This window comes from Euprymna scolopes, chromosome 7 (assembly GCF_053919585.1).
Source record: "Euprymna scolopes isolate OS-2025 chromosome 7, ASM5391958v1, whole genome shotgun sequence".
Taxonomy (NCBI): domain Eukaryota; kingdom Metazoa; phylum Mollusca; class Cephalopoda; order Sepiida; family Sepiolidae; genus Euprymna; species Euprymna scolopes.
In genome coordinates, this window is record NC_136488.1 from 134,938,229 (window position 1) to 134,964,414 (window position 26,186).

At 34.4% G+C, this 26,186-nt stretch overlaps 1 protein-coding gene across 3 annotated transcripts in view; it reads left to right on the plus strand.

Annotated features, from left to right (window-relative positions):
* LOC145279978 (uncharacterized) overlaps positions 1-26,186 on the plus strand; it is a 60,006-nt gene that overhangs the window by 15,878 nt on the left and 17,942 nt on the right. For 2 of the 3 annotated variants that reach the window (XR_013868514.1, XM_080131569.1), the window contains exons 2-5: positions 6,539-6,692; positions 9,889-10,001; positions 19,553-19,634; positions 23,443-23,589. Coding sequence is in view for 2 of the 3 variants with exons in the window: in XM_080131569.1 (XP_079987695.1) it covers positions 6,539-6,692; positions 9,889-10,001; positions 19,553-19,634; positions 23,443-23,589 (496 nt within the window). In the remaining variant the exon portion in view is untranslated. The remainder of the gene's footprint in view (positions 1-6,538; positions 6,693-9,888; positions 10,002-19,552; positions 19,635-23,442; positions 23,590-26,186) is intronic. The other variant, XM_080131570.1, reaches the window with a different exon arrangement.

The following is a 26,186-nucleotide window of genomic DNA, read 5'->3' on the forward strand; positions in this document are numbered from 1 at the left end:
CCTGGATTCAAGAAGCTGTGATGGATGAGACTGGCTATAGACCACCAAACAGTCATCATAATCTGTTTTTGGTGCAATTTCGGCTTCGGGAAGTGTTGTGGAGCTTATCCAGCATCAAACCATCGCCAATTGTCGTAGAGGATCCACTTCTCATCACCCATCAGAATCTGCTCTAAAAATGGGCTGTTTTTGTTAACCAGAAGAAGAAACCTCAAAACGACAATTTTTTTATTATCATTCAATTCATGTGGCACCTATTTATCCAACTTTTTTGACTTCTCTATTTGCTTTAAATGGCGAACTGATGGCGAATGGAGAGGGGGGGGCATTGGAGGGGGTATAGGTATGGGAGGGGGATGATAGTTGTTTCAGTCATGAGGAGATTCTCCTCCACTGACTGAGGAGGGACCGAGGTGTTGGAACAGATATTATACTATGGTTCTAGGTGTTTCCTAGTGTTGTTGGTTTTGAGGTTAAGTAGGGTTGGTGTTGTTCATTGTGTTGTATTAGAGATAGGGGTGTTATGTCTGTGTGTGGTTGTATGCGCGCACGTGTGTGTGTTTTAATGTGTCGGTTCTGATTTATGTGTGGGTGTGTATATGTGTATGTGTATGGATGTGCATGCGAATGTACCTTGCATTTCATGTTTTTGTGTGATGGTATTAGGTTCTGTTCAGTTCAGGAGTGAATCTGGTGATGAGGAGAACCCCCTCATGACTTAAACAATTATCATCCCTTCTATCATCCCCCTCCCATACCTATACCCCTTCCAATGCCCTCTCCCCCCCCCTCTGGGAAACAAAATCTTCCCCACACTAGGAACCGATCCTGGGTCTGACCATACCCACATGGGGAGACAAATAAATAGAAACATTAAAAAATCCCCTATTTTAAATACACCCCTCTTTCTAAACAAACACAATATAAGGAATACCCGAAAAGACTAAAACGAAAAATCACAATACTAAAATCCAAGAATCCAAAAAATTAAATATCAAAATAGAATGAAAGCACCCCTACCCTTATTTTAGAAGAGCTAGTCCCCCCCCCCTCCCCACACATACACATTAGTAACGACCTCGGATCACAGCCGCCTTCCTAAGGAAGCAAATAACCCCAAAATACTATAAAACAATATACACATTCCCAAACCAATAAAAGCAAACACTCACACACACACACACACACACCCTACCCCACCCTAAAGGAAAAGAAAAAAACATTAGGAGAAAGAGATAGCGACTACAGCCAGGTCAACGGTCTCCCTCACAAGCCCAATAAAAGAGCAATAAAAATTGAGCATGCCAATGAATAATAAACACTTACAAGCCTCCACCCCTTGGAAAAACTTCAAATTAACTACGAAAATCGCCATTTTTACATCTCCAACACATTTGAAAATAATTTCTGACGAGGACGCATCACAGAACGTCTGAAACGCGCGTTAAAACGATTTCAATGACTTCAAAACATTACAATGATCCGAACATAATTCTCAATGAAAAACCAAGACACGGAATAATAAAATAATGTTAAAAAATACACATTGTTGGTGACTACTCCCTTATTAAATATATATATATATATATATATATATATATATATATAGGATGATAAAAATTACAAATGAATAATGCTAAACATTAATTATTATGAGCTGTTTAAAAACATAGTTAAGCAAATTCGGCATGATGCACATAGATGTTTTTGGGTGTTTGCTCTCTACTATAATAACAGTATTTCAAAAGTCTGTGCTGTATTTGTAATTTAAATAATACTGAATAGTTTTAATAATGGTATATATATACATGATGAATGACAAAAAAAAAAAAAAAAAAAATTTCATGCTTATTCATTTACACTGGCAGATCATTATTTTGTCTTATTTTTTTCATCATTTTTGATAGAGGCTGTATACTAGTTTATATATAATCAATCTGAATCCTTGTCAGTAAAACTGAAGTATCAATTTCAGCCTCAGTTTTTTTGTTTGTTTTTTTTTTGATTTTTGATTTTTTTTATTTATGCAAAACTTGTTATCTCCCAAATTATCAGCTGCTTATGCCCAAACGAGAAACTACCTGAGAACTTGGTCAGTTGGGAAGGACAAGTAAAGATAAACTGATTTCACTGACTATTTTTTTTATTTATTTATTCAAATCTTTTAACTGTTTCAATTTTACTGGTGAGCAGTGTTCCACACTTTATCTGTTTTATATTGCTCTCCTGCTCTAAAATATTTCCATTCTATTAACGTTAGACACAAACACAGAACCCATAATATTATTATACCACCTTTGAACAGAACAGATACTACACTTTGAAAAATATATTCATTTCCAAAGAGATTTATAATATAAAAAAATCTGAAAACAAATTAGGCACAAGGCCATTAAAAAGGTGTGAGTAGGTAGTCTGTGGTCATCCTTGCCACTGTACCTAATATTACTATTTACTTGCCTCCCCACGAGGCCACGGAAACAAATCTGTTTTGAATTTAGAAAAGCAGTGAAATTAGCTTGGTGCATGTTCACCAAAACGTTTGCGTAATAAAAGATGAATGACTTAAATCAACCGAATGACCTTCAAATGGGATAGACGTGAATACTAGCCTGGGTGCCCCATGTTTCCCAGGTGTTTATAGGTGTATGTTGAGAAAAAAAAAAAAAAAAAAGTGACAGTAGGCAGGCAGGCTCGAACCCGTACTGCGAAGGAGGAAAAGAATGTGAAAAAAAAAAATATGTGGTGCCTTTGTGGAAGTAACAAAGGTTTAAATTAAGGCTAGTCAATCGAAAAGAAGAGATGACTTTCGAAAATATCAGCGAAAAAAGCGTCCCCTCTCTATAGAAAAGTGCCCAGTTGAGGGTGAAGGAATAAATGTTTTTAGCCAATTTTTCAATATTTGTCATCCGAAGGGTCAAGCTTCAAAACGATATCGATCTTGTGAAAATCTGTCGCCTCTGTCGAAAGTTTTAGGCAGACATACATACATACATACATACATACATACATTTAAACAGACAGGTAAGATTTATATTATAGATGATGGATTTCACTATTTAGCATTTATTGTTAAATCTTTCATACATGTTCAAATTCCACAGCAGAAAGATGGGATATAAGGGTTGGAAAGTGGGATTGAATAGCTAATGGTATGGTCTGAAAAGTTTTTTTGGATAGCTTTGTCTGCGTTCTCTGGTAGAGGTGCATCAGGCAATTAGCAATAAAGTAACCCCTTAAAGAAAAAAAGGAAAAACTTGGGTAGTGATGCCTCCTAGAACTGCACAGGACTAGCTACATACAGCAGTCAACAGGGAAAAGACCATTTCAGAAATGAACTAGACTCTGTTGAGTTTTACTAAAAATGTACAACCAAAATTATTCCCAATCATTGTATGACTGACTGCTCTGCCGTTTGTCATATAGAAACGTGTAACATTGGTTGAATCAGGAGGAGCCGAATCAGACATTGGATTTTGGTGGAACATAAGATACGTTACTAAAATTGTATGACTAAATAATTATTTGCTCCTGCTACTGATTTGCTATTAAGGCAACCTCGACACGAACGAACTACTTGGGTTTATTAGCGCAAAATATTGTAAAAATCTGTTGTGCTATTATTAAAATAAACAATAAAATGAATTTACTCACAAATTTCAGTCGAGAGGTTATCTTTTGGTAAATATATTTTTAGATTCATGTCAAAAAGTATTTACAAAAATAAATTATTTTTTAAAATATTCTCTTATGGCAGATAGTTAATAGGTATAAGTATTTATTTACATAATGAACTCCTTAAAAACTGAAACAATTATTTCTTTCCAATTCTGTGTGCCACTTTTTTTTTTTTTTTTTTTTTTTTTTTTTTTTGTTAAAAATCTTTGTAAAAAATAAACAAGCTTATTTTTTATTTTTTTTAGATTAGTCGTGTCTTGATTTTACTAATTATGCACGACGAAAGAAAATAAACCTGATTTTATGTACGTCTAATTAAATCCTAAAAGACTGAGACAATTATTTGGCACATTGTATTGGATGAAAAATAATCATTAGTTGTTAAGGGTTCAATTAGTCAATGCAACTTCGACAGTTTCAAGTTTAATTTTAAAAAACAAAACGAAAAAAAAACAAGCAATAGTCGATAATAATGATAAGGATTTCTTTCTACTTTTTAGAAAGATTTTCTAGTGTTATATTGTTATTATGTTACAGAATTCAAATTTTACAGAAAAAGGTCACTTGACAAATTTTATTTGCCAAAAAAAAAAAAGACAACTCTGAGCTGAAAAGTTGTGACTGACTAAATTTGTTTTGTTTTTTATTTCAGTAATAAAGAAATAAACTTGTTAACTTTTTTTACAAAGATTAAAAAATAATAAGGTGGCACACTGGGTTGAAGAAAAAAAAATCTCAGTCTTTAAGAATTTGCCAAAAATGATTGCAACTAAGTCGTTTTATTGTTTATTTTAATAGCATTTTTTGTGCTAAGGACTTGGCAGATCACCCCTATAAGAGGGAATATTTAATAAAAATTGGGGGTTTCCCTTAGTCAATATCTTTTTAGGTATGGACTTAAAAAGATATTTTCCAAAAAATAACCTTTTGAAACTTCTGAGTAAATTCGTTTTATTGATTATTACAAAATTGTTTTACGGTATTTTGACGGACCCAGTTGATCGCCTGTATGGAAGTTGCTTTAATCAGCAGCAGTGGCAATTAGTCATACATTAATCGTACATAATTTTTAGTCTTACATATTTAGTAAAACTGAGACTCTGTTCATTTTGGTGCCAAGGGAATTTTTAGCATAACTTCCTTCCCCAAAAAACAGTATATTATTCGATTCTAACATATATTCATTTTTCATCAATAGTGGCAATGTTAGCGTTGAGCTATAAATTTTCTTTTAAATTAACATGAAATGAATAAATAACTCTTTAAATTATTTGAATACACATTTTATTTGTTGCTGGAGATTTTCTTTTTTTATCCCTTTTTGAAATTTTTTATAAATTTCTTTGAATTTTTTTTTTTTTTTTTTTTAAATTAAAATTCTCTGGATAGAATTAATAATGTCGTCCCTGGACAACAAATATCGAAAAATTGTCTAAAAACATTAATTCCCTCAACTAGGCACTTTTCTATAGGGAGGGATCCCTTTTTACGCCAATATTTTCAAAAGTCATCCCCTCTTTTCAATTGACTAGCCTTAATTTAAACCTTTGCCACTTCTGGTTTGGCGATGGACACAACAGCAAAGACATCACTTTTTTTTTCATGCTTTTTTCCTCCTTCGCGGTGCGAGTTCGAGCCTGCCTGCCTACTACCACTTTTTTTTTTTTTTTTTTTTTTTTTTTTTTGCTCAACACACACCTCCAAACACCCGGGCAACGAGACTAGTAACAATATAAAAATGAAATAATCACAGAATAAGAGGAAGTAATTTCTTAATGATTAGTTTTTCATTAGTTCCAGTGAAATGTTTTGGTTTTATTCATAAATCAACCGATTTTGCCATCTATTTGCAATTTTTATTTTGCAATTTAGTAACAAATGCAATTGTTTCATTGGCTAATCAGCTATGTTCATTAGTCAAAGACAATTAGTGTCTCTTTGAAGTTTTCTCCTAAAGGTGATGATATCGAATTGGATAAAAATATGTGATCAATGAAATCTATTGTAATTTTTTTAATTTAATGTAAAGAACAGACTGAAAATTTCTGTACATCACATGCTGGACACAATTAAATTCCTATTTTGTTAGATGGAATGCTATTTAGGTCTAACTTTGAGAATCCTGAGTTTTCTTTATGTATTATATATGATTATTATTTTTTGCTATCTAATAGCAATAAATGCTCCTAATGATAAAGATATTTTGATGAGTATGTAACTACCCACCTGTAGAACTCTGTTCCACTGACCTGCTTCCCAATTCTGACCAATTTCCTCCAAAATCTATCACTGAGCCGTTGTCACACTGGCCACCTTACACTCATTAACCCTTATCCACGAGTGACCTCCAGGCCTTAAGTGGTGACTCCTCTGTTTAAAAAAAAAAACAAAAAAAAAAGACTAGTTCATTGTTCGAATGCAAATACATTTTATTGTTTTTGTTTTTTTTGTTTTTTTTATTGCAATGCTCATATGAAAAGATGTATCATTTCTCTGCAACATACCAATGGTGCTTTCTACCAGATTTAGTGCAATCCTGTACAATAGTTTTGGAAGTATTTGTTTGTTAGTTGGAGTGGTAATGCCTCTCTTCCCATCCTTGCTTCTATGCTAACACAAACGGCATCTTTCATGCTAAATGCTGGTGCAATTTTGTTTTATATCATATAAGCGACCATGAAGAAATTGCTGGCACTCAGGTCCACGGTGTTCCCAGATGCCAACTGAAAAGGATTCCATTAAAACTTGATAGCCAACGTGAATACAAGTGAAACACGGCCAAAATATGGTCACTTTTAGTATAGATTCTGAAGACTTGAAAAGAAATTATTTTTTTTAATTATTTTTTTTGTCATTACAGAAGTTCTTAAAGAACCATGGCCCAGATTTTCAAGCAGAGATGCCAGTTGCCATCCTTGGCATTGATAAATGTGATTTCTGTTTCCAACCTGCAGAAGGCGGCCCTCTTGGAGAAAATGAATCACTTTTACCGTGTAATGACTGTAGTACCAAAGGTAAGGAACATCTGTTGACATTGAAAATACTTGCATGCAACAGTAGATTAAGAAAGAGCAAAGTATGGTTCTGCTTGGTCCTGAAAGGCCATCCTCCTGGCCATTACATCTGCTCAAAAGCGGACCTGGTCTAGTCGATCACCTATCAGTGTGCCTGAATGTAACTGCCAAATACAATTTTTAAAGGCCAAACTGAGTCAAAAAAAAGCCAAATTTGCAAAATTTGGCTTTCAAGAGGCCAATCTAGCAACCCTGGACAAGTATATGAATGACCTCCCTTTGATATAGCCTTGTTTCTGAATATCGTTATTATTTATTCTTATTGAATATTATGTATATGATTATTGTTGTAATCGTGTGAGAAAGGAACTTGTGGTATTTTCAACATGCAGCGGTTTTTCAGAGAAAGAAAGAAGTCAGCGAAGCATTACATAAAAATAAAGGGAACATTTGAAAGAAACAGTGCAAAAAAAAAAAAAAGGGAAGAACGTGGTCTTCCAAGAGATGCTGCACTAAATGAGTAAATTAAATATTGTATGTAATTTTATTATTTGTATTGAACTATGTAGCACAATATTATTTTCTGAGTATTTATTAATGCATATTAATTTATCTCATTTGGGTTAGTTTTATATTTAAAATACGATACATTATTTTTATAGAAATTTTAATAAACTCATATTTGCTCCATGTTATTAGCTTTTGATTCCAAAAACTAACTTTTTTGCGCTATTCACTAAAATATCAACTTTTACTAAACAAATTTCTTATTCCGTAGAATTTCCACAGGTCCTGCTAGTTATGAATATTTTTATATCATGGATGAAGGCTTAACATTTTTTTGTTTTTCGTAAAGGCTCTTGTCTTTTCTGGTTGATTGGAGGTACTATTCTTGCTATCAATTTATTATTTTATTAGTGACATATGGCCGAGTGGTCCTAGACGTTGTATCAAACTTTACAGTTACCCAAAGGTGCTGAGTTCAATCCTGAACGAAGGCAGTGAAAAAGTAACATTCAAAACAGAGAATAAGTAACTATGTCCCAAAGCCTAGCTGGAGTCCGAACACGGTACCCCCGTAATAATAATAGAGGGTTGGGTTCGAGACTCCTAGCAAACGGTTCCCCAGTTCGATACAAAACACCTGACGAAGGCCGGAGGGCAAAACGGCCGAAACGTTGTGACAATAACAACCAAGATGAGGAAGTCAGTCCGACAATCTCAATCAATGAAAACACTTCATCTCAAAAATACAGACGATTACTATGGTGTTTTTGTTTTGTTAATTTCATTCATCCAGAAGAAGTCTTGAAATAAAGACGAAACGTTTATGAACATATAACTTGGTTTGTTCCTTTTTATATACATATATATATATAATGTGTATATATATATATATATTAAAAGATGTAGAATAAAAGTTACATAGAATTTTATTGTATCATCAGATCAATAAGGCAGAAAAATGAGAAAAAAAAAAGCAACAAAAAGTTGCTCCTATTAACCGTGTGGAGCTTTTACTACCTTGATAGGTTTGTTTTGTTTGATAATATCTCTATAAAATTTGAAAATGCCAGTAGATAAAATATTCCTTAACTAGCAGGACCCATGGAAATTCCACGGGACAAGAAAAATATTTAATCAACAAATATGTTTTAATAAAACTGACATTTTTCTTGATAGCGCAAAAAAATTAATACTTGGAGAGAAAAACCAATATTATAATGATATTCAAAACGAGGCTACATCAAAGGGAAGTCACTCTCATATTCTTGTCCAGAGTTGCCAGTTTAGGCTTTTTAAAGCCAAATTTCGCAAATTTCAAACATTGTATTTGGCCTTTTTGAAAGTGCTGCTTACAGCCTAAGGAAAGAACAAATATTATATTGTACATATGCGTTTTGAACTGAAGATCTCCCAAAAAAAAAAATTTTACTTAATTTAATCAAGTAGTTTTTTTTGTTTTTTTTTACAGCGGAAAAACACGTTTTTATGAGAGTGTGTCAAAGGCAGACATTTTGGATTTTGTTAAAATTTTTGTTTGAATTTTATGAATGCCACGGGAGATAACTTCAGTTAAAGCACCGGCACTCCCTCCCCATCTTTAATACTAGATTTTCTTCCTAAAAATCAAACCTTTTGCTCAGTATCATAACAAATTGTTTTTTCGCTGTAAAAAAAAAAACTACTTGATGAAATTAAGTGAAATTTTTTTTTTTTTTTTCAGAGAACTTCATTCCATAACGGATATGTACAATATAACCTTTTTTTCGATATTTTCATTTTTTAATATCTTAATTAAACTGTACAAATACCGAAGATTCTAAATAGCCTTTGTGACCGGCCTCAAGTATTTGCGTACTATATATTAAATAGATTTCCATTGCTTATGTTTATGGTATAATTCTGCACAGGTGTTTTTACTTGCTAAGAATAAATAATTTTGTAGGTCAATAGGTCAACTGGATTTGAGGCACCAGAGAAGGAACAACAATTAAAGAGACATATTTTGACTTAAAATAATTTTTTCTTTTAAAGAATCCAATGTTCAAAACAAATTTTTGTATAATCTGTTTTTAAAAATAACTTTTGTAAATTGTGACATTTTTTTCTATTTTAATGTTTGTTTTTTTTTTTTTTTTAATTTAATCTTGTTTTTCGTTTGTTTATACATTCTGCTTTAAATAAAAAAAAACTTTCATGAATAAAATTTTATTTTTTTGTATAAATTTTCAACGTTTACAAAGGAAAACGCTTTTTAAATGAATTTTTTTTTTTAATCAAACATATTTATACCAAAATGTGCATGTAAATAAAGTTAACTATTTTTAGGCTAAACTTTCTGTAAATACAATGCCGTTTTTTTTTTTCTTAATAAAACATATTGCTTTATTTCTAATTCAGTCAGAAATAATTGCTTTTTTAAATTCATTGTTAAATGCAGTGTGTCATTTTAGTTGTTTATTCTGGGATGCTTTAAGTGCAAGACAGATACAAACAATTGCACAAAGCGACGATCGGAATCTTAAAAAAATCTCTCGGTTGGAATATCTAAGTTAACGGGTGAATGTTTGGCATCTGGTAGGATGCTCTGTCCCCAGCTTGAAGAAATTGATAAGCAAAAAAAAAAAAAACAATTGCCCTTTATATATCAGATTATTATTTTGTTTTTTAAAATATATTTGTCTTATTTCAGCTCATCTTTCCTGTATGAATTATTCTCCCGAACTGGCATTACGGGCACAGCAGTTTCCATGGCAATGCATTAACTGCAAAGTTTGCAATGTTTGTCAAGAATCTGGTAGTCCAGTAAGTAAACTCTACTCATCCACTTTCTCAAAAAATTCTTCAAAAAATAACCATTTATTGAATTCTTTTTCGTGCGATGTACAAGAAAATAAATAAGTTTTAAATTATTGTTGGAGACTTTGTGATAGATTTTGTTAACTTTATGGTCAAAATTAGATGCAGCTCTTAAATTTTAACACACAACATCTCTTTATATATTTCTATTCAATCGTTTTTTTTGGGTGGGGGGGTATAAGTGTTTATAATATACTAGCAGGGGTATCTGGCGTTGCCCGGTTGTTTGGGGGGGGGGGTAAATCAAAACCAAATGGAAAATAAAGAATTAAAAATAATAAAAAATTGGCTAAATTGTCATAAAGGAACGATTTTTTTTTTTTTTTTTTTTTTGCTACCCCTTTCTGTAGGAAAGTGCCCAGCAATTAATGTTTTTAGCCAATTTTTCGATATTTGTCATCCGAAGAGTCTAGCTTAAAAATGATACCAATCTTGTGAAAATCCGTAGCCTCTGTCGAGAGTTTTTGTGAGACATACAAACATACATGCATACACTTAAAGAGATTTTTGCCCTTTATATTATGCTAGTGGGGGTACCCGGCGTTGCCCAGGTGTTTGTAGGTGTGTGTGGTGTTAAATAAAAAAGAACCGGGGGGGGGGGGGGTAGGATTGAACCCGAAGCCCTGAGGCGAAGTTTGAAAATAAAATCAGCCAGCCAGAATGAGTTACTGAAGATGTTTGAATTTATTTAAATAAGAACCAAATTGACAGGTGTGCGCACAGAAGTCGTCGAGCGGTACGACAATGGAAGCTATTCAGCAAATGAGGTCAATGACCAGGTTTGTTTATTATAAGCGAAGTAAAAAAGAAAACAACGTTAAAACTTAAGCGGGGGGGGGGGGGTAATCAAAACATCGAGAAAAAAAAAAAAACTAACGTAAGGCAAACGAACGATGTTAAATGTAAAAATCGAAAAAACAAAAAGGAAATGGCTTAAATAAGCCTGTTTCAATATTAAAATTTAAAAAATCGGTGGGTACCCGGGTGTTTTTGAGTGTGGTTGGGGGTGGATAAGCGAAGTAAAAAACAAAAACGGAAAAACGAACATTACATGAAAAATGGCTTAAATAACACTGGTTCAATATTTAAATTAAAAAAAATCAAAAGAAAAGAAGACATCTCACACCACGATTCGAACCCAAAACGTTTAGATAACGCACTAACCAACTGAGCTAACGCGACGTACATGAAATTTAGTCAGTTTTTCAAGTATTTAAAGTAAATCAGGTCATGACGTCATCTGACGCATGCGTAGAACCGGTTGTCGTTATGACAGGACCATTTTTGTTGACACCCCCACTCCCCACCTCCGTCGAAAACTGTCGATTCCGGGGTGAAAATATGAACGTTTTTGGTCAATTTTTTTTATATTTTTCGAGCGAAGGATGGAACTTCAATATGATACCAAGTTTGTGAATTTTTGTTCTGTCTGTCGAAAGTTTTTAGCGGACACACATACATACAAACATACATACACACATTTTTGCTTTTCTATTTATAGATACTACCGGGGGGGGGGGGTACCCAGCGTTGCCCGGGTGTTTGGAGGTGTGTGTGGGGGGGGGGGGGTAGATCAAAACAACCCTGTTTAAAGAAAAAAAACGTTGGCCAGGTGTTTGGAGGTGTAAGAGCAAAAAGAAGTTTTAGTAGGAAGGTAGGCTCGAACCCCAACGCCTTGACGCGAAGGTGGAAACGAAAGGGAAAAAAACCCTGAGACCTAACCATCTCGGCCACGAAGGGGAAAGGAAGTGAAAAGTGTCTTAATTTAACGTTTATAAAGTGAAATTGACAGGTGCGAGAAAGTTAAGTTGCGTGATGTTTGACCTTATTAAGATGAAACATGACGGGGCTGCAAGCCAGTTTCTGTTTCCCCCTGCCCCAGCATTCGCTTTTTTTATACTGAAAAGCATAACGAAGACGTGGCAATCAAAAAATACCTCAAAAATAGCATGTAAAAGTCGGGCAAATTAAAGATAGATGTGGTCAGAACTGGTAGATATTATTATCTAGGGGGTATATAAAAAGTTTTTAGGAGTGACCCAACCGAGAAGCCCGGCGAAAAAAGCCTTTAGTGGATATAAAGAAAAAATGCACACACACACACACACACACACACATTTTCGCTTTTATATATATAAATTATTTCTAGTAGTATTTCATATTCAATGCTTCCTCCCGTCAAAAAAAATAAAAAAAACTTTGGACAAATAAAAATTAAAGGGATAAATTTCATTAACATTGCTCTTAACAGAAAAATAGAAGTATTTAATTTTAAAAAAATGCAATTATAAATTTAAAAATTGCTAATTTCTGTGGATAATTTACTTGTAGATTCTACTTTTTTTAAAATATTTTGATTATTTTACTTCAGTTAGTTTTAAGAGATCAAGGAAGCTAACTCCTCCGAGAGCTAACACTTGATTCTGTTACGATTTGAATTTACATCTGAGGATTCTTTCAAGAATAGACGCTATTCCCTTTATGACGTTTATCTGTATTTCGTTACAGCTTGGTCATCCAGGAATTGCTTCTAAATATTTCTGAAGATTCTTTTTTATTAAGCTATTTGCTCCTATCACAACCGGTCCTGGATATGACCTTAAACTATATCCAGTGTTGAGAGCCTCAGCTTGTGGGCTTTGGGGAGTGTGGAGCCACCCTTTAATTACCATTGCTCCCAGGTCCACTCTGGCCCGGAGTGGTAGTACCTGTTAGGGTCCCAACTTTGGGTTAAATAGAAACCGATGTGAAAACAACAAATATATTCTATTAAAAAAAAATGTTCTTCAAAATCTTTGGATTTGGCATTATGCCGTAAAACAAAAACAACCAACCAACCTATCACAACCGGTATAATGTTTATTTCTTTCAGAGGCCATGTCGTTTTTAGATCATTTTTTAGAAATTGTGAGACTAAGCAGGAATATCCAAACTATCTCTCCAATCCATAACAGCCTGGTAAGATTCCCTCCAAAGATAGGAAACGGATGATCGTGGATATCCCTTTGTTTAAGGAAATTAGCAGAGGCTCCCAATCCATGTGAAACTGAGAAACATTCCCTGCACAAATCCAGCAGGGAGAACACAATTTCAAAGGCTTGTTGAGCTTCACACATTAAGTTAGATAAACTAAAGTTGGTATAGTTTTCCAAAAGAAAAAAACAAAAAACAATTATTTATTTTATTCAAATTAAAACAACGTTTCTATATGAACTCTCATCTTTGACGTTATTCTCGTGTTGCCTACACACAGTTCAACCGCTAGATACAACGCGCGGCTCTTTATAAACAGACTTCTTTCTCCAAATTTACAACATGGCAAGGAAGAAGAAAAAGAAAAAAAAGAAACAAGACAACACACTGAAGATGGAGCATACCTCTGAAATATATTTGTGATAAATTTCAAACAAGTAAAATATTTGTTTATTTTCCTAATATTACGTTGTGATTTGGCTTTCAAGCGCACTTGATGCATATTTTATTTTATTAAGCTTACGATGCTTCATCAAGAAGAGATTCAATTTTCCAGGCTCTGGCATCTGAAACCTTACCTCAGACTCAAAATCTATTTTCAAAAAATTGAAATTTTGCTCCTAGGGTAGAATTTAGTGGTGGGACGATTCCAATATTTTCCCCTGATTCCAATACAATTACTGATTCTGATTCTTTATAAATTTCTAAATATTTAGCTATAAAATGGTTATTTTCTCCCGATTACCGTAAAAACACTGAAACGTTGTGCAGATAACAAATGTATCATTATTTTCATGGAAAGTGTTCGACTGAGCTTCAGTCTATGGTCCCCCCTCGCCAAACTTTCACAAGAAACACTCGTCTAGCTGAAAACACTATCAATAATTCCCCCACTCTTTATCTGTGCCTAAACCTAAACATAGATTCCATGAACAAAGCTTCTTTCTTAGAACTGCACGCCTGTGGAATTGTCTTTCGTTTTCCTGCTTTCCAGCTGACTACAATATGGTTGTCTTCAAGTCTAACGTAAACAAGTTCTTGATGAGCCGTTCTATATAAGTTAACAAATTTACCGAATTTTCATTATTAATGATTACTATATTGTCCAATTTCTACTGTACACTCTTTAAACCTTATCCTTGAGTCGCCTCTTGGCCTTGATAATGTGGTGATGCCTGTGTAAAAAAAAAAATGCTCAAAATGAGAACAATTGTCCAATTTATCTAAACAAAAAAAATGCCTTAATTCACAAATTCTTGAGCCAGATAATTTTTATAGCAATGAATTTACTCAGATTTAGATTCTGACTTCAACTATACAACTCTGGTAGAGACCAATCTGGTTATTAATCTACCAACTAAGCAACAATTGTCATCAATAGTTTGGCCCATTTATCCTGTGGACAATTCTGCCACTAAGTATACATAACCGGAATAATAATTTTTATGCTTTGATTTTGTGCATCATAAATGTTTTTTAATATTTTTGAATTTCATGGAAAGGAAGTTTGGTACAATTCAATTTTTTTTTTTTTTTTTTTTGTGGTACTTATAAGTATTGGGTTCACAAGGAGGTATTTATTTCTCTCCCACTGTGAGAAATGTGACACTAGGGTTGGAAAGTGGGATTGAAAAGTCAGCGCCCCAAAGGAGAAACACTCTGACCCTGCAAATGGTGCTCGTGTTAGGTATTGCGGTTGCTATGAAGTTTTGTTACCTTGTTGATACGATTGGAGCACAGGGTTGAGCAGGTGCTAGTGAGATTGCAATAGTTACGTGTTGATGGAGCAAGTTCAGAGAAGTTCTACCATTACTAACTAGCAAAGCATTACGACTGTCGATCAAGAGAAAAGTCTATAATGCATGTGTATGTAGTGTGATGATGGATGGAAGTGGTACCTGGCCAGTAAGAGTTGAGGACATGCGTTATATGGCGAGAAATATGAAAATAACACAATGTGTAATGTGAGTCTTAAAGACAGGCTTAGATCTAATGATGAACATTAAATCTGGACAGATGTATGCAAAAGAAGACTTTGATGGTATGGTCACATAGAAAGAATGAATGAGAGTTTTTAGATTATTAGATGAAGAACAGTTGAAGTAGCAGGTCCAGGTTATAGGGGGAGGTCAAGGAAAACAGGAAGTTATAAGAATAGACTCAAGAAAGAGTGATAAAGACCTGGCCAGAGATAGGTTAGTTTGGAAATTGATTTCTAAAATCTATCCAATACATAATAGGGGAAAGAGGGGAATATATGAACCTAATACCTTGTACTATTATTTACTCACAATCATATTATAACCTGATTTTCAAGGCTTTCAGCTTATATCAGATTAAAGTATGCTTCTGTTTGTTATGGGATGAGATTAGTTTGTTACCAGTGGCCTGAGATACCACTGCTGAGTAATGCTGACAAGTCCATTCCAGGCTATATTTATAACCATGTAATCAAATATTTTTATGCCTTCCCTCTCTACATAGATTTAAATTTACTATGCCTTATCACTATATATATATATATCCCCCCCCCCACACACACACATACACATTACAGATCCTGGTGCCACCAGATGAGGCTGTCTGAAGATATTGGCTCCCTGAGACAAAATGCACCTAACATTGATGCTTTCTTTTTTTTCTACTTCCTTTTGCAAAACTTATGTTCTGCAAAACCAAAAACAAAAACAACCCACCTTTCCCCCTTTTTTTTCTCTTCCCATTTCTCTTTCTATCTCCCCCATTTCCTGACTAATTTCCTAACTTAAACTGTACTAAACATTAATACTGTAACCCTTTTTTTCTCTCCCATTGCAAAACTCCTTCATGTTCTGCAAGTGAGGGAAGAAAATTATGACATCCATAATAATGCAACCAAACCAAACACTACAAACTCGCGATTGAAGATACAAAGAATTTGAAGAATAAAAACCTTCTACAAAATAACTGGATGCAACATAAATACTATTTCTTGGATTTGGCATTAAATAACCCGAAAAGGGTTGATATGCCTTAAAATAAAACAGCCAAACCAAACCATTACAGATCTTCTCGTTTTGTGCTACTTTTAGCTTTTTCTCTTGATAAAGCCCATCCAATAGCTAGGCAAAACATTGAGTTTTTAGCACTTCCACTTTTAATTTATAACCATTAAGAGTGACTATGCTATTGTAATTAATTAGTTGTTGGTCCCCCAACAAAGGAGGGATTGGACCTAGTAATTCAGTCCCATTCATTCGCTACTTGAATTTTTTTTAAATTTTGCGCAAACATTAGTCATGGTGAAAGTAAATTTTTGCCAGAACGGATTTTCCAGGATAACTCTGATTGCCCCCTCTAGGGACCATTATAGGGGTAAACTTGCCCCCAAATCGTTCATCCATTCATTTGTTAACACTTTTCTCAATAACCACGCCTTGGATTTTCTTTTTGAAATTCTGCATGCTTGACTTGTTATTCTTACAATTAATGCTGATCTATTAGGCATAATGGATCAATTAGGGTTCAAGGACCCCAGAAAAAATAAATCCTTCCTTGTATTGAAAATCGAAATGTGGCAAAAAAAAACAACAACTCGAGTTTATCTGCTTGTTTACAGATGTCATGTGGTTTGAAAGTCAACCGGTGTAGATATTAAAGTTGTTCACTAGTTGACCAGGAGATCAAGGTTCAATCTTCAGTAGAGTCTCTAGAAGTGTAAGCCATGTTTAGTTTCAGAACAGTTTCAAATGGTTAATTGTTCTACACAAGTCCTGGAGGTGACTGGTTCTCAGTAGACAGTTCTCGAGTTGGAATCCACAAAGCAAAAGATTCTTCCCATGCTGACATGAAGAAAAATATATGCAAAGTTTCTACAGAAAAGTTTAATATTTATACAGCAATTCTGGTTTCTTATTGGTTGGTAGCAGAACGTGAATTAATTCGATGCGTCAGTTCCTAGCAGCATCGTTTATAAATAGAATCTCCCGACTGTGCGGGATCATACCCCATTAGAAGATAAAAATATTGCAACAATCATACCAAAAACTAAAAAAAATGATACTTGATGCCTCCTTGTCAAATACTCGGCATTTTAAGGTGAGCATTAAGGGTAAGTGGAGTGAATCTAGGAAAAAGAATGGATTTTTGTCAAGTTCGGCTTAAGGCTGTATAAATAGGGTACCTCAGTGTTCCTTGTGCCATAATCATAATGGTTAGAATGTTCACTGATCGGCCAAGAGATTGTTGTTTGATCTTCAGTCAAGTCATACCAGACTAAAAAAAAAAATGGTACTTTGATATCCCTTTGGGTGAAACACTTCACTTTATAAGTTGAAGATCAAGACTAAATGGATTAATCCAGTAAAAGGAATGTTTCTCTCCCCTACATCTTGATGTATTAGCCAAGATAAAGTCATCTTCGACTATGATCGATTGTTTTAATTCTTGGATTATTTATTTTTTCTTTCTTTCGTAATTATTGGTTCCCACATTATGTTGTACACCTTTATACTTGAGCCACACAAGAAGTCTTGGTGGTACCAGACCAGGCTGTCTGAAGATATTGGCTTCCTGAGACGAAATGCACCTAACATTGCTGCTTTTTTTTGTCTTTCTACTTCCTTTTGCAAAAAATTAATTATGTTCTGCAAAACCAAAAACAACAATCCACCTTTCTCCCCACTTTTCCTTCTTCCCATTTCCTCTTTCTCTTTCTATCTCCCCCACTTCCTCACTGGTTTCCTAACTTAAAATGTGCCAAACATTAATACTGTAACCCTTTTCCCTCTACCATTGCAAAACACATTCATGTTCAGCAAGGCAGGGAACAAAAAAACGATAAAATCAACTATAAAGCAACCAAACCAAACACTACAAACTAGTGACTGAAGATACAACAAGCTTGAAGAATAAAAGCCTTCTACGATAAAACTGGATGCAACATGAATACTATTTCCAAAATAACTGTATTCGGCATTAAATAACCTGAAAAGGGTTGATATGCCATAAAACAAAACAACCAAACAAAACCAAATCACAAGAAGTCATTGTAGTCATCTATTTGCACTGATGTGCTGGGTTTCCTGATCTTGTGTTGTTCCGTTTATTATTTTAACCTCATTCCACAGAAGTTGTCAACATTTAGGTGCATACATGATCGGCCATGCATGATTTCAACATCTTCCCTGAAAATGGCAACAACTAAGATGAAGATAATTGTCCGCAGTTATATCAGGCCCGCCACAGTCTTTAATTCGGTTTGCGGAGCTCTTATGGAAAACATAATTCAGGAAAAAAAATTTTAAATGGAAATATGTTAAAATAGTGTGGTGTTTTTTTTTTTTTCTTTTTGTTCAGAAAATGATTTTAAAAAATGAGATTTTGAAGAACCAGTTTTAATAAAAAGCAAAGCTAATAAGCAAAACAGTATAAAATGTATTAGTTTTTGTTTTTTCATTTTGACCTGCGTAGCTCTAAAAGGTTAGCAATATAGCTATCTGTCCAAAAATTTCTGAGACCCCTGATCTAAATAATTGCTACTTGTACAGTTTAATCAAGACATTAAAATATTGAAAATAGTTATATTGTGTGTATCTGTTTTGGACTGAAGTTCTCAGAAAAAAAAATTTCTTGTAATTTGATCCAGTAATTTTTTTTTTTTTTTTTTTTTTTTTTTTTACAATGGAAAAACAGATTTTTATGACAGCGTGCTCAAGGTAGCCATGTTTGGATTTTAGAACACGCCACGGGGAGATAACTCTGTCTAAAGCGCCGACACCCACCCCCTCCCCATGTTAATCATAGCTTTTCTTCTTAAAAATCAAAGCATGGCTACCTTTTGATTGGTATTATAACAAATTGTTTTTTCGCTGTAAAAAAAAAAAAAAACTACTTGATCAAATTAAGTGAAATTTTTTTTCGGAGAACTTCATTCCAAAACAGATTTGTACAATATTACTTTTTTTTTTTTTTATTTATATTTTCATTTTTTTAATGTCTTCATTAAACTGTACAAGTACCAAATAATCTAAATAACACGAATAATACTTTGTAGCAGAAACAAATAGAACTCTTTTCTTGTGCGTCAGTGCCTCCCCTGACTGTGCGATATGGCACATACTGACCAATCAGAGGCATAGCGCAGGGATCTTCCTTACCCCATTAAGGAACTATAACTGCTTCCGTCCCGGCGAGAAAAACTTTTCCTTTTTCCAGCAGACGTCAAAGAGAGCGGACCTGTTTCCTCACTCTCTCTCTCTCTCTCTCTCTCTGCCTACATAGGTATCGACGGTCCCCACTTGGGAATAACTACCGGGCAATGGCAGACGAGTTCTATCCCAGCTATATCTAAATGGCATCTTGCCTTTACTTCAATAAACCTTTTCCTTGCAAGTTTTACGAAGTAGTTTGTTTGTTTATTCAATAGCTTGTGTTGAAATATTTATTTTATTAGGGAGTGCCCGAAAAGCATTAACTCAACTCCCTAAAACTTCATCTGCGAAATATCGTCAATGAAATTAATTTGTTTTATTTTGTTTCCTCAGGAGCCAATGCTCATTTGTTGTTCCTGTTACAAAGGCTTCCACATAAAGTGTTTGGAACATGCAGTGGATAAGGAACCAATTGGTAAGTTTTATTTACAAAAAGAAAAATGTATTCTAACTTATAATGCTTCTATAATGATATAAATATATAATATCTTATGTATAAAGAGAATTAGATGTAATTGGGTCAGTCAGTGTACATTTAACAATGTATTACTTGGCCTTCGGGACAAGATCAAAGTGTAGTATCTGTTCCGGCAGATGCTGCACTTAAGATGATTTGTACCAGTCAATGGAGGGGAAACCCTCTATACTGGGACAATTATTATTTTTGGTAACCAGAGTGCCCCCTTTTTGCCTACTTTTAGGGGAGCTGGTTTTAACCTCACATTAAAAACGGCCTTGTGCCTAATTTGCTCAGTGGGGGAGCAAATAAACACCATCGGTTCCGGCAGATGCTGCAGGCTATGACTAGCAAAGACCAGATGTGGGGGCAACCCCACATGCCTGACCATTAACAAGCTCCCATTTCCCACCTCTCGGGAGCTGGTCCCCTTTTTCCCTTCCCCCTCCCTTCACTCCTCACATTAAAAATCGGCCTTGTGCCTAATTTGCTCGGTGGGGGAGCAAATAAATACCATCTGTTCCGGCAGATGCTGCACTTGGGATGATTTGTACCGGTCAATGGAGGGGAGACCCTCTATACTGGGACAATTATTATTTTTGGTAACCAGAGTGCCCCCTTTTTGCCTACTTTTAGGGGAGCTGGTTTTTACCTCACATTAAAAACGGCCTTGTGCCTAATTTGCTCAGTGGGGGAGCAAATAAATACCATCTGTTCCGACAGATGCTGCACTTAAGATAATTTGTACCAGTCAATGAGGGGAAACCCTCTATACTGGGACAATTATTATTTTTGGTAACCAGAGTGCCCCCTTTTTGCCTACTTTTAGGGGAGCTGGTTTTTACCTCACATTAAAAACGGCCTTGTGCCTAATTTGCTCAGTGGGGGAGCAAATAAATACCATCTGTTCCGACATAACTAGCTATGACTAGCAAAAACCATATGTGGGGGTAACCCCACATATCTGAACTTGGTCAATGTAGGGATCACTCTACAGACCACAGTTACTATCCAGCTCCCATTTCCCACCTCTCGGGAGCTGGATCCCCCTTTCCCTCCCCCCCTCCCTCTCTCTCCACATTAAAAAACAGCCTTGTGCCTAATTTGCTCAGTGGGGAAGCAAATAAATCAACTGTTCCGGCAGATACTGCAAGCAAAGACCATATGTGGGGCGACTCCACATATAAGACCTTGGTCAATGTAGGGGCAACCCTTCATACCAATTGTCACTATCCAGCTCCCCTACTCCCCGGGGAGTTGGTCTCCATTTCCCCTTCACTCCTCACTGTAAAAATCGGCCTTGTGCCTAATTTGCTCAGTGGGGGAGCAAATAAATACCTCAAAGTGTAGTATCTGTTCTTCAGATGCTGCACTTCAATTTCTTGTTCTCTGTCAATGGAGGAGAAATCCTTCACGACTGAGACAATTTTTATTTTTGTTCCTTTTCTCCACATTAAAAAACGACCCTGGTGTCTAACTCTGTCCCGTGGGGAGGCAGTGTAAATAGGAACAATGTATTACTTAAATATTAATAAATTTTAGTAGTTGAACTGAAAATATTTTAACTTCAAGTTTTGACACGTACCATATTATATATATATATATATATATATATATATATATATGTGTGTGTGTGTACTTGTACAGTTTAACCAAGACATTAAAAAAATGAAAATATCGAAAGAAAGGTTATATTGTACATATCCGTTTTGGACTGAAGATCTCAAAAAAAAAAAAAAAATTTCACTTATTTTAATTGAGCAGTTTTTTTGTTTTTTACAGTGGAAAAACATGTTTTTATGACAGTGTATTGAAGGTAGCCATCTTTGCATTTTTTTTACATGTCACGGGGAGATAACTCAGTTTAGAGTGCCAACACTCCCTCCCCATCTTTAATACTAACTTTTCTTCCTAAAAATCGAACCTTTTGCTTGGTATCATAACAAATTGTTTTTTCGCTGTAAAAAAAAAAAGTGAAATTTTTTTTTTCAGAAAACTTTATTCCATAACAAATACGAACAATATACTTTTTTCCGATATTTTTCATTTTTTTTAATGTCTTTATTAAACTGTACAAGTACATATATATATAGTGTAATAGACAGGTTCTAAATGAGCAAAGTCTCAGTAAAATATATTTAAAGGTGCTGTGCTCTGAGTATTGCAGCTATGAAAAGCTCAATAGGTGTAATTACCTAGAGCTATATCAACAGAAAGGGTGAAAGATGTAAAATTATCAAGTTTTCCTAGGAGGAAACATAACAAAATCGTATTTAGGTGTACGATCGTTTCGGAAACAATATCCTTTTATTCATTTGATATTTCCTGGTCATTTGGTTGTATATCAACTGGGTGGTCTTTGTTGGTATCATAGTTTTCAAAGTGATAGACCTTATTCCTCACGAACGTGTTAATACTTCCAATTAAGCTAGTAAATTCTAAAAAATGTCTGAAATTAATGCTAAAACTTTAAGGAGTCTTAAGGAAAAATTGAAATTAAGGAAATTTTGCTAAATTGATGCCAAATGACTATTGATCAGAAATTCAATGCAAATCTAAAATATTTGAGAGACTGTCCATATTATGTCCCTTAAAAAACCCTTAAAATTATTTTTTTAAAAAACTCAAATTTGATAAGTATTTATTAATTGGTGCTTATTGTTATAATTTCATGAATATCGAAGATATCTGAATTTCCACAAAGGCCTTCAAACCCTTCGCTGCCTTACTTTGTATAAATCTAAACAAAACTAAATATAATCCACACTACCCCCTCCCCTTCGGTCTAGCAGTTTTGTTCCCAAAATTTCTGATGATCTATTAATTAGTTTAGGAGTAAATCGTGGACATACAAATATAGAAAATACACTTAGCTAACTTATATAGGATCGATTTCAATTGTTTTGAATTAGAGAATATATGTTTAGGCAACACTGTGAGTAATGTTGGCAGATTATTTTTTGTAAAATTTACTATTTTGGAAGCACCCCTACTCAAAAAAAAAAAAAAAAAAATTAATAAGCAAGATACAAAAAAATTTAATAAAGGAGAAAATTGCTGTATATCAAATTTTTTGGTATATATTATGTAATTGCATCAACATATATATATATATATATATATATATATAGAGAGAGAGAGAGAGATAGACAAATAGATATCTATAGATAGATAGAGATATATATATATATTTATATATATATATATATAGAGAGAGAGAGAGAGATATTTTATTATTGACATGGCAAGTGCTCGTCTGAGCTCCAATCTATGGTCCCCCCCTCACCAAACTTTCACGAGAAACACTTGTCTAGCTGAAAACACTATCAATGATTTCCCCCCGCTCTTTATCTGTGCCTAAACCTAAACATAGATTCCATAAACAAAGTTTCTTACTTAGGACTGCACGCCTATGGAACTGTCTTCCGTTTGCTTGCTTTCCAGCTGAATGGTTGTCTTCAAGTCCAATGTAAACAAGTTCTTGATGAGCTGTTCCACTTAAGTTAACAAATTTACCGAATTTCCATTACTAACGATTACTATATTGTCCAATTGACTACTGTACACTCTTTAACCCTTATCCTTGAGTGGCCTCTGGGCCTTGATAAGTGGTGATGCCAATGTAAAAAAAAAAAAAAGGAAAAACAATTTACTTGAAATTATGGTCATCGATTATGTTTTTTTTTATTTTAATACAAACTATTTTATATATAATTTTTTTTTTTTATTTATTTAAATTTTTAAATTGATTTCTTTGTTTCCTTAGCAGGTGTACTTGCTGTTGTGAGTGAAGACTGGCTTTGCTCATTATGTGATAACAGTAGGAGGAAAGAAACTCCTCCTCCCCCTCCTCCTCCTCCTCCTTCTTTTCCTCCGCTCACTCTGACAGACACAAGTGTTGACATCAAAGACGGTAAATAAAACGAATTATTATCATTTTTTTTTTTTTTTTTTTTTTTTTTTTATTCTAAAATTTTAAAAGTTTCTTCTCCAGAACTGCTAGTCTTTGGAATTCCCTTCCGGGTTCCTGCTTCCCTAACTGTACTGACATGCAGAAGTTCAAGTGTAACATGAAACGACATCTTGCTGCCCAACTCCCCACATAGTACCCCTGTAGCTTATGTCCCTGATAGTAGCCCCCTACATCAAAGTGGCAATGTGCCTTGTTTGGGGTGAAAATGTAATAAAAAAAAAAATTAATAAATTTTTTAAAAAATGGGGACAATATTAAAAAAAAAATTTTTTTTTCTAATTTCAAATTATTATAAACTAGCAGAACCCATGCAAATTCCACAGAATACGAAATATATTTAATCAACAATTATGTTTTGATGAAGTTGATGTTTTTCTGGATAACACAAAAAAAATTAGTTTTTGGTACAGAAAAACCAATAACACGCTGTAAATATGGGTTCATTAACATTTCCATTAAAATAGTGTCCATTGTATTTTAAATATAAATCCAACCCAACTGAGATAAACTAATAAATACTCAGAAAGTAATATTGTGCTACATAGTTCAATACAAATAATAAAATCACATTGTAAAAGACAATCTTTAATTTAAGCCTTCAGCCTAGCATCTGTTCTTTTTTCACGCTGTTTCTTTTGAATGTTCTCTTTTTTTTTTTTTTTTTTTTTTTTTTTTTTTTTTTTTTTTTGTGTGTAATGTTTTGCTGACTTCTTTCTCCGGTGAAGAACTGCTGCATGTCGAAATTACTAAGAGTTCCTTTTCTCAAACTATTACAACATATATTATAATGATATTTGAAAACGAAGATACCATGAACAAAGCTTCATTCTTAGAAGTGCACGCCTGTGAAACTCTCTTCCGTTTGCCTGTTTCCCACCTAACTACAACCTGGATGTCTTCAAGTCCAACATAAACAAATTCCTGGTGAACCGCCCCCTTAAGACACTTTATCAAATCCCCAATGGTACTGGATATGACCTTAAACTATATCCAGTGGTGAGGCCCCAGCTTGCGGGCTTTGGGGAGTGTGGAGCCACTTTTTAATTACCATTGCTCCCAGGTCCACTCTGGTAGTACCAGTTAGGGTCCCAACTATGGGTTGAATAGAAACTGACTTGAAAACAACAAATATATTCTATTAAAAAAATTTTCTTCAAAATCTTTGGATTCGGCATTAAATAACACGAAAAGGGTTGATATGCGGTAAAACAAAAACAACCAACCAACCAAATCTCCAATACTAATGATTACTACTATACTATCCCATTGATTACTATACACGCAATAAACCTTATCCCTGAGTGGCTTCTGGTCCTTGATAAGTGGTGACTACCTTGTTTTAAAAAAAAAAAAAAAAAATGTTGCTTTTGGGACGTATGTGAAACTAACATATACCTCCTTGGTCTTCTGGCTAGTATCCAAGGATAGTATCAGTTCTGTCTAAAGATGATATAACGATATTGTGGGGCTTCCGTTTGCACTGGGTGTCCATATAAGAGAAATTTGACACAGACTCCTATAAGAATATTGGAGATAAACCGTAATAACCAGATATATTCTGACACTACATTAACCAGATTACTTAGATAAATACTTTACAGTTTTAACAAAAGGGCTACAATAATACCCTAAGGTCTCCATTCATATTGAATGTCCCTAAAATGCTCGACAGCAATATATTACATATGAAAGATGCTGCCGTGGAATTTTCATAGGTCCCACTCGTATTATATGGATAATTTATTTACGTTAAAGACATGAACAAGCTTTCACCTTAAGTCTTTTTCAAATGCTGACATTTTCTTGTTTTTTTTTTTTTTTTCATCCAAGGTATAAAATGGTCCTGTAGATAGTAGTCCATTGAGATGTTAATCACAGTTGATCTGAATGTCCATGTGCCATGCTTGGCTACATAATATGGGTTAATGAAATAAAATATTGGCATTTTCAACATACTTGGCCTTTTGGTGGTCTGCATACTTTTGTAGTACACGTCGAGGTTCTAACCTTGATAATCAGTTCGAGAGCAACTGGGCCATCTCAATGGCCCTTTTGTGTCTGACTGATGCAAAATGTTCTGTGTAGTCCTACAAGGTCTATCCTCCCAGATCTTGCTTCTCGGCTTTCTAGAAATACAAGTTCATCGCTTGTTGCCTGAGGCACCCACACCAGGGATTGTCGACTGGGCTACTCAGACATATTTTTGCAGGGCAGAAGTGTTCCTTCTTTAGGGACACTGACTCATTTTCCGACCTTGTGTCGCATCTCTCTTATGGTGGGAGAAAGGTAAATATCGCCCTTTTGGCTACGAACAAAGTGTAGTATCTGTTCTAATGCTGCACTTCACCTCTTCCGTCTTCTGTCAGTGGAGAAATCCTTCATGACTGAGACAATTTTAATTTTTGTTCCTATCCAGAGTGCCCTTTTTTGGGAGCTGGATTTTTTCCCCACATTAAAAACCAACCTTGTGACTAACTCTGCCCTCGTGGGGAGGCAAGTAAATAGTAACATAGTTTCATATTTTAATTACAAGATCC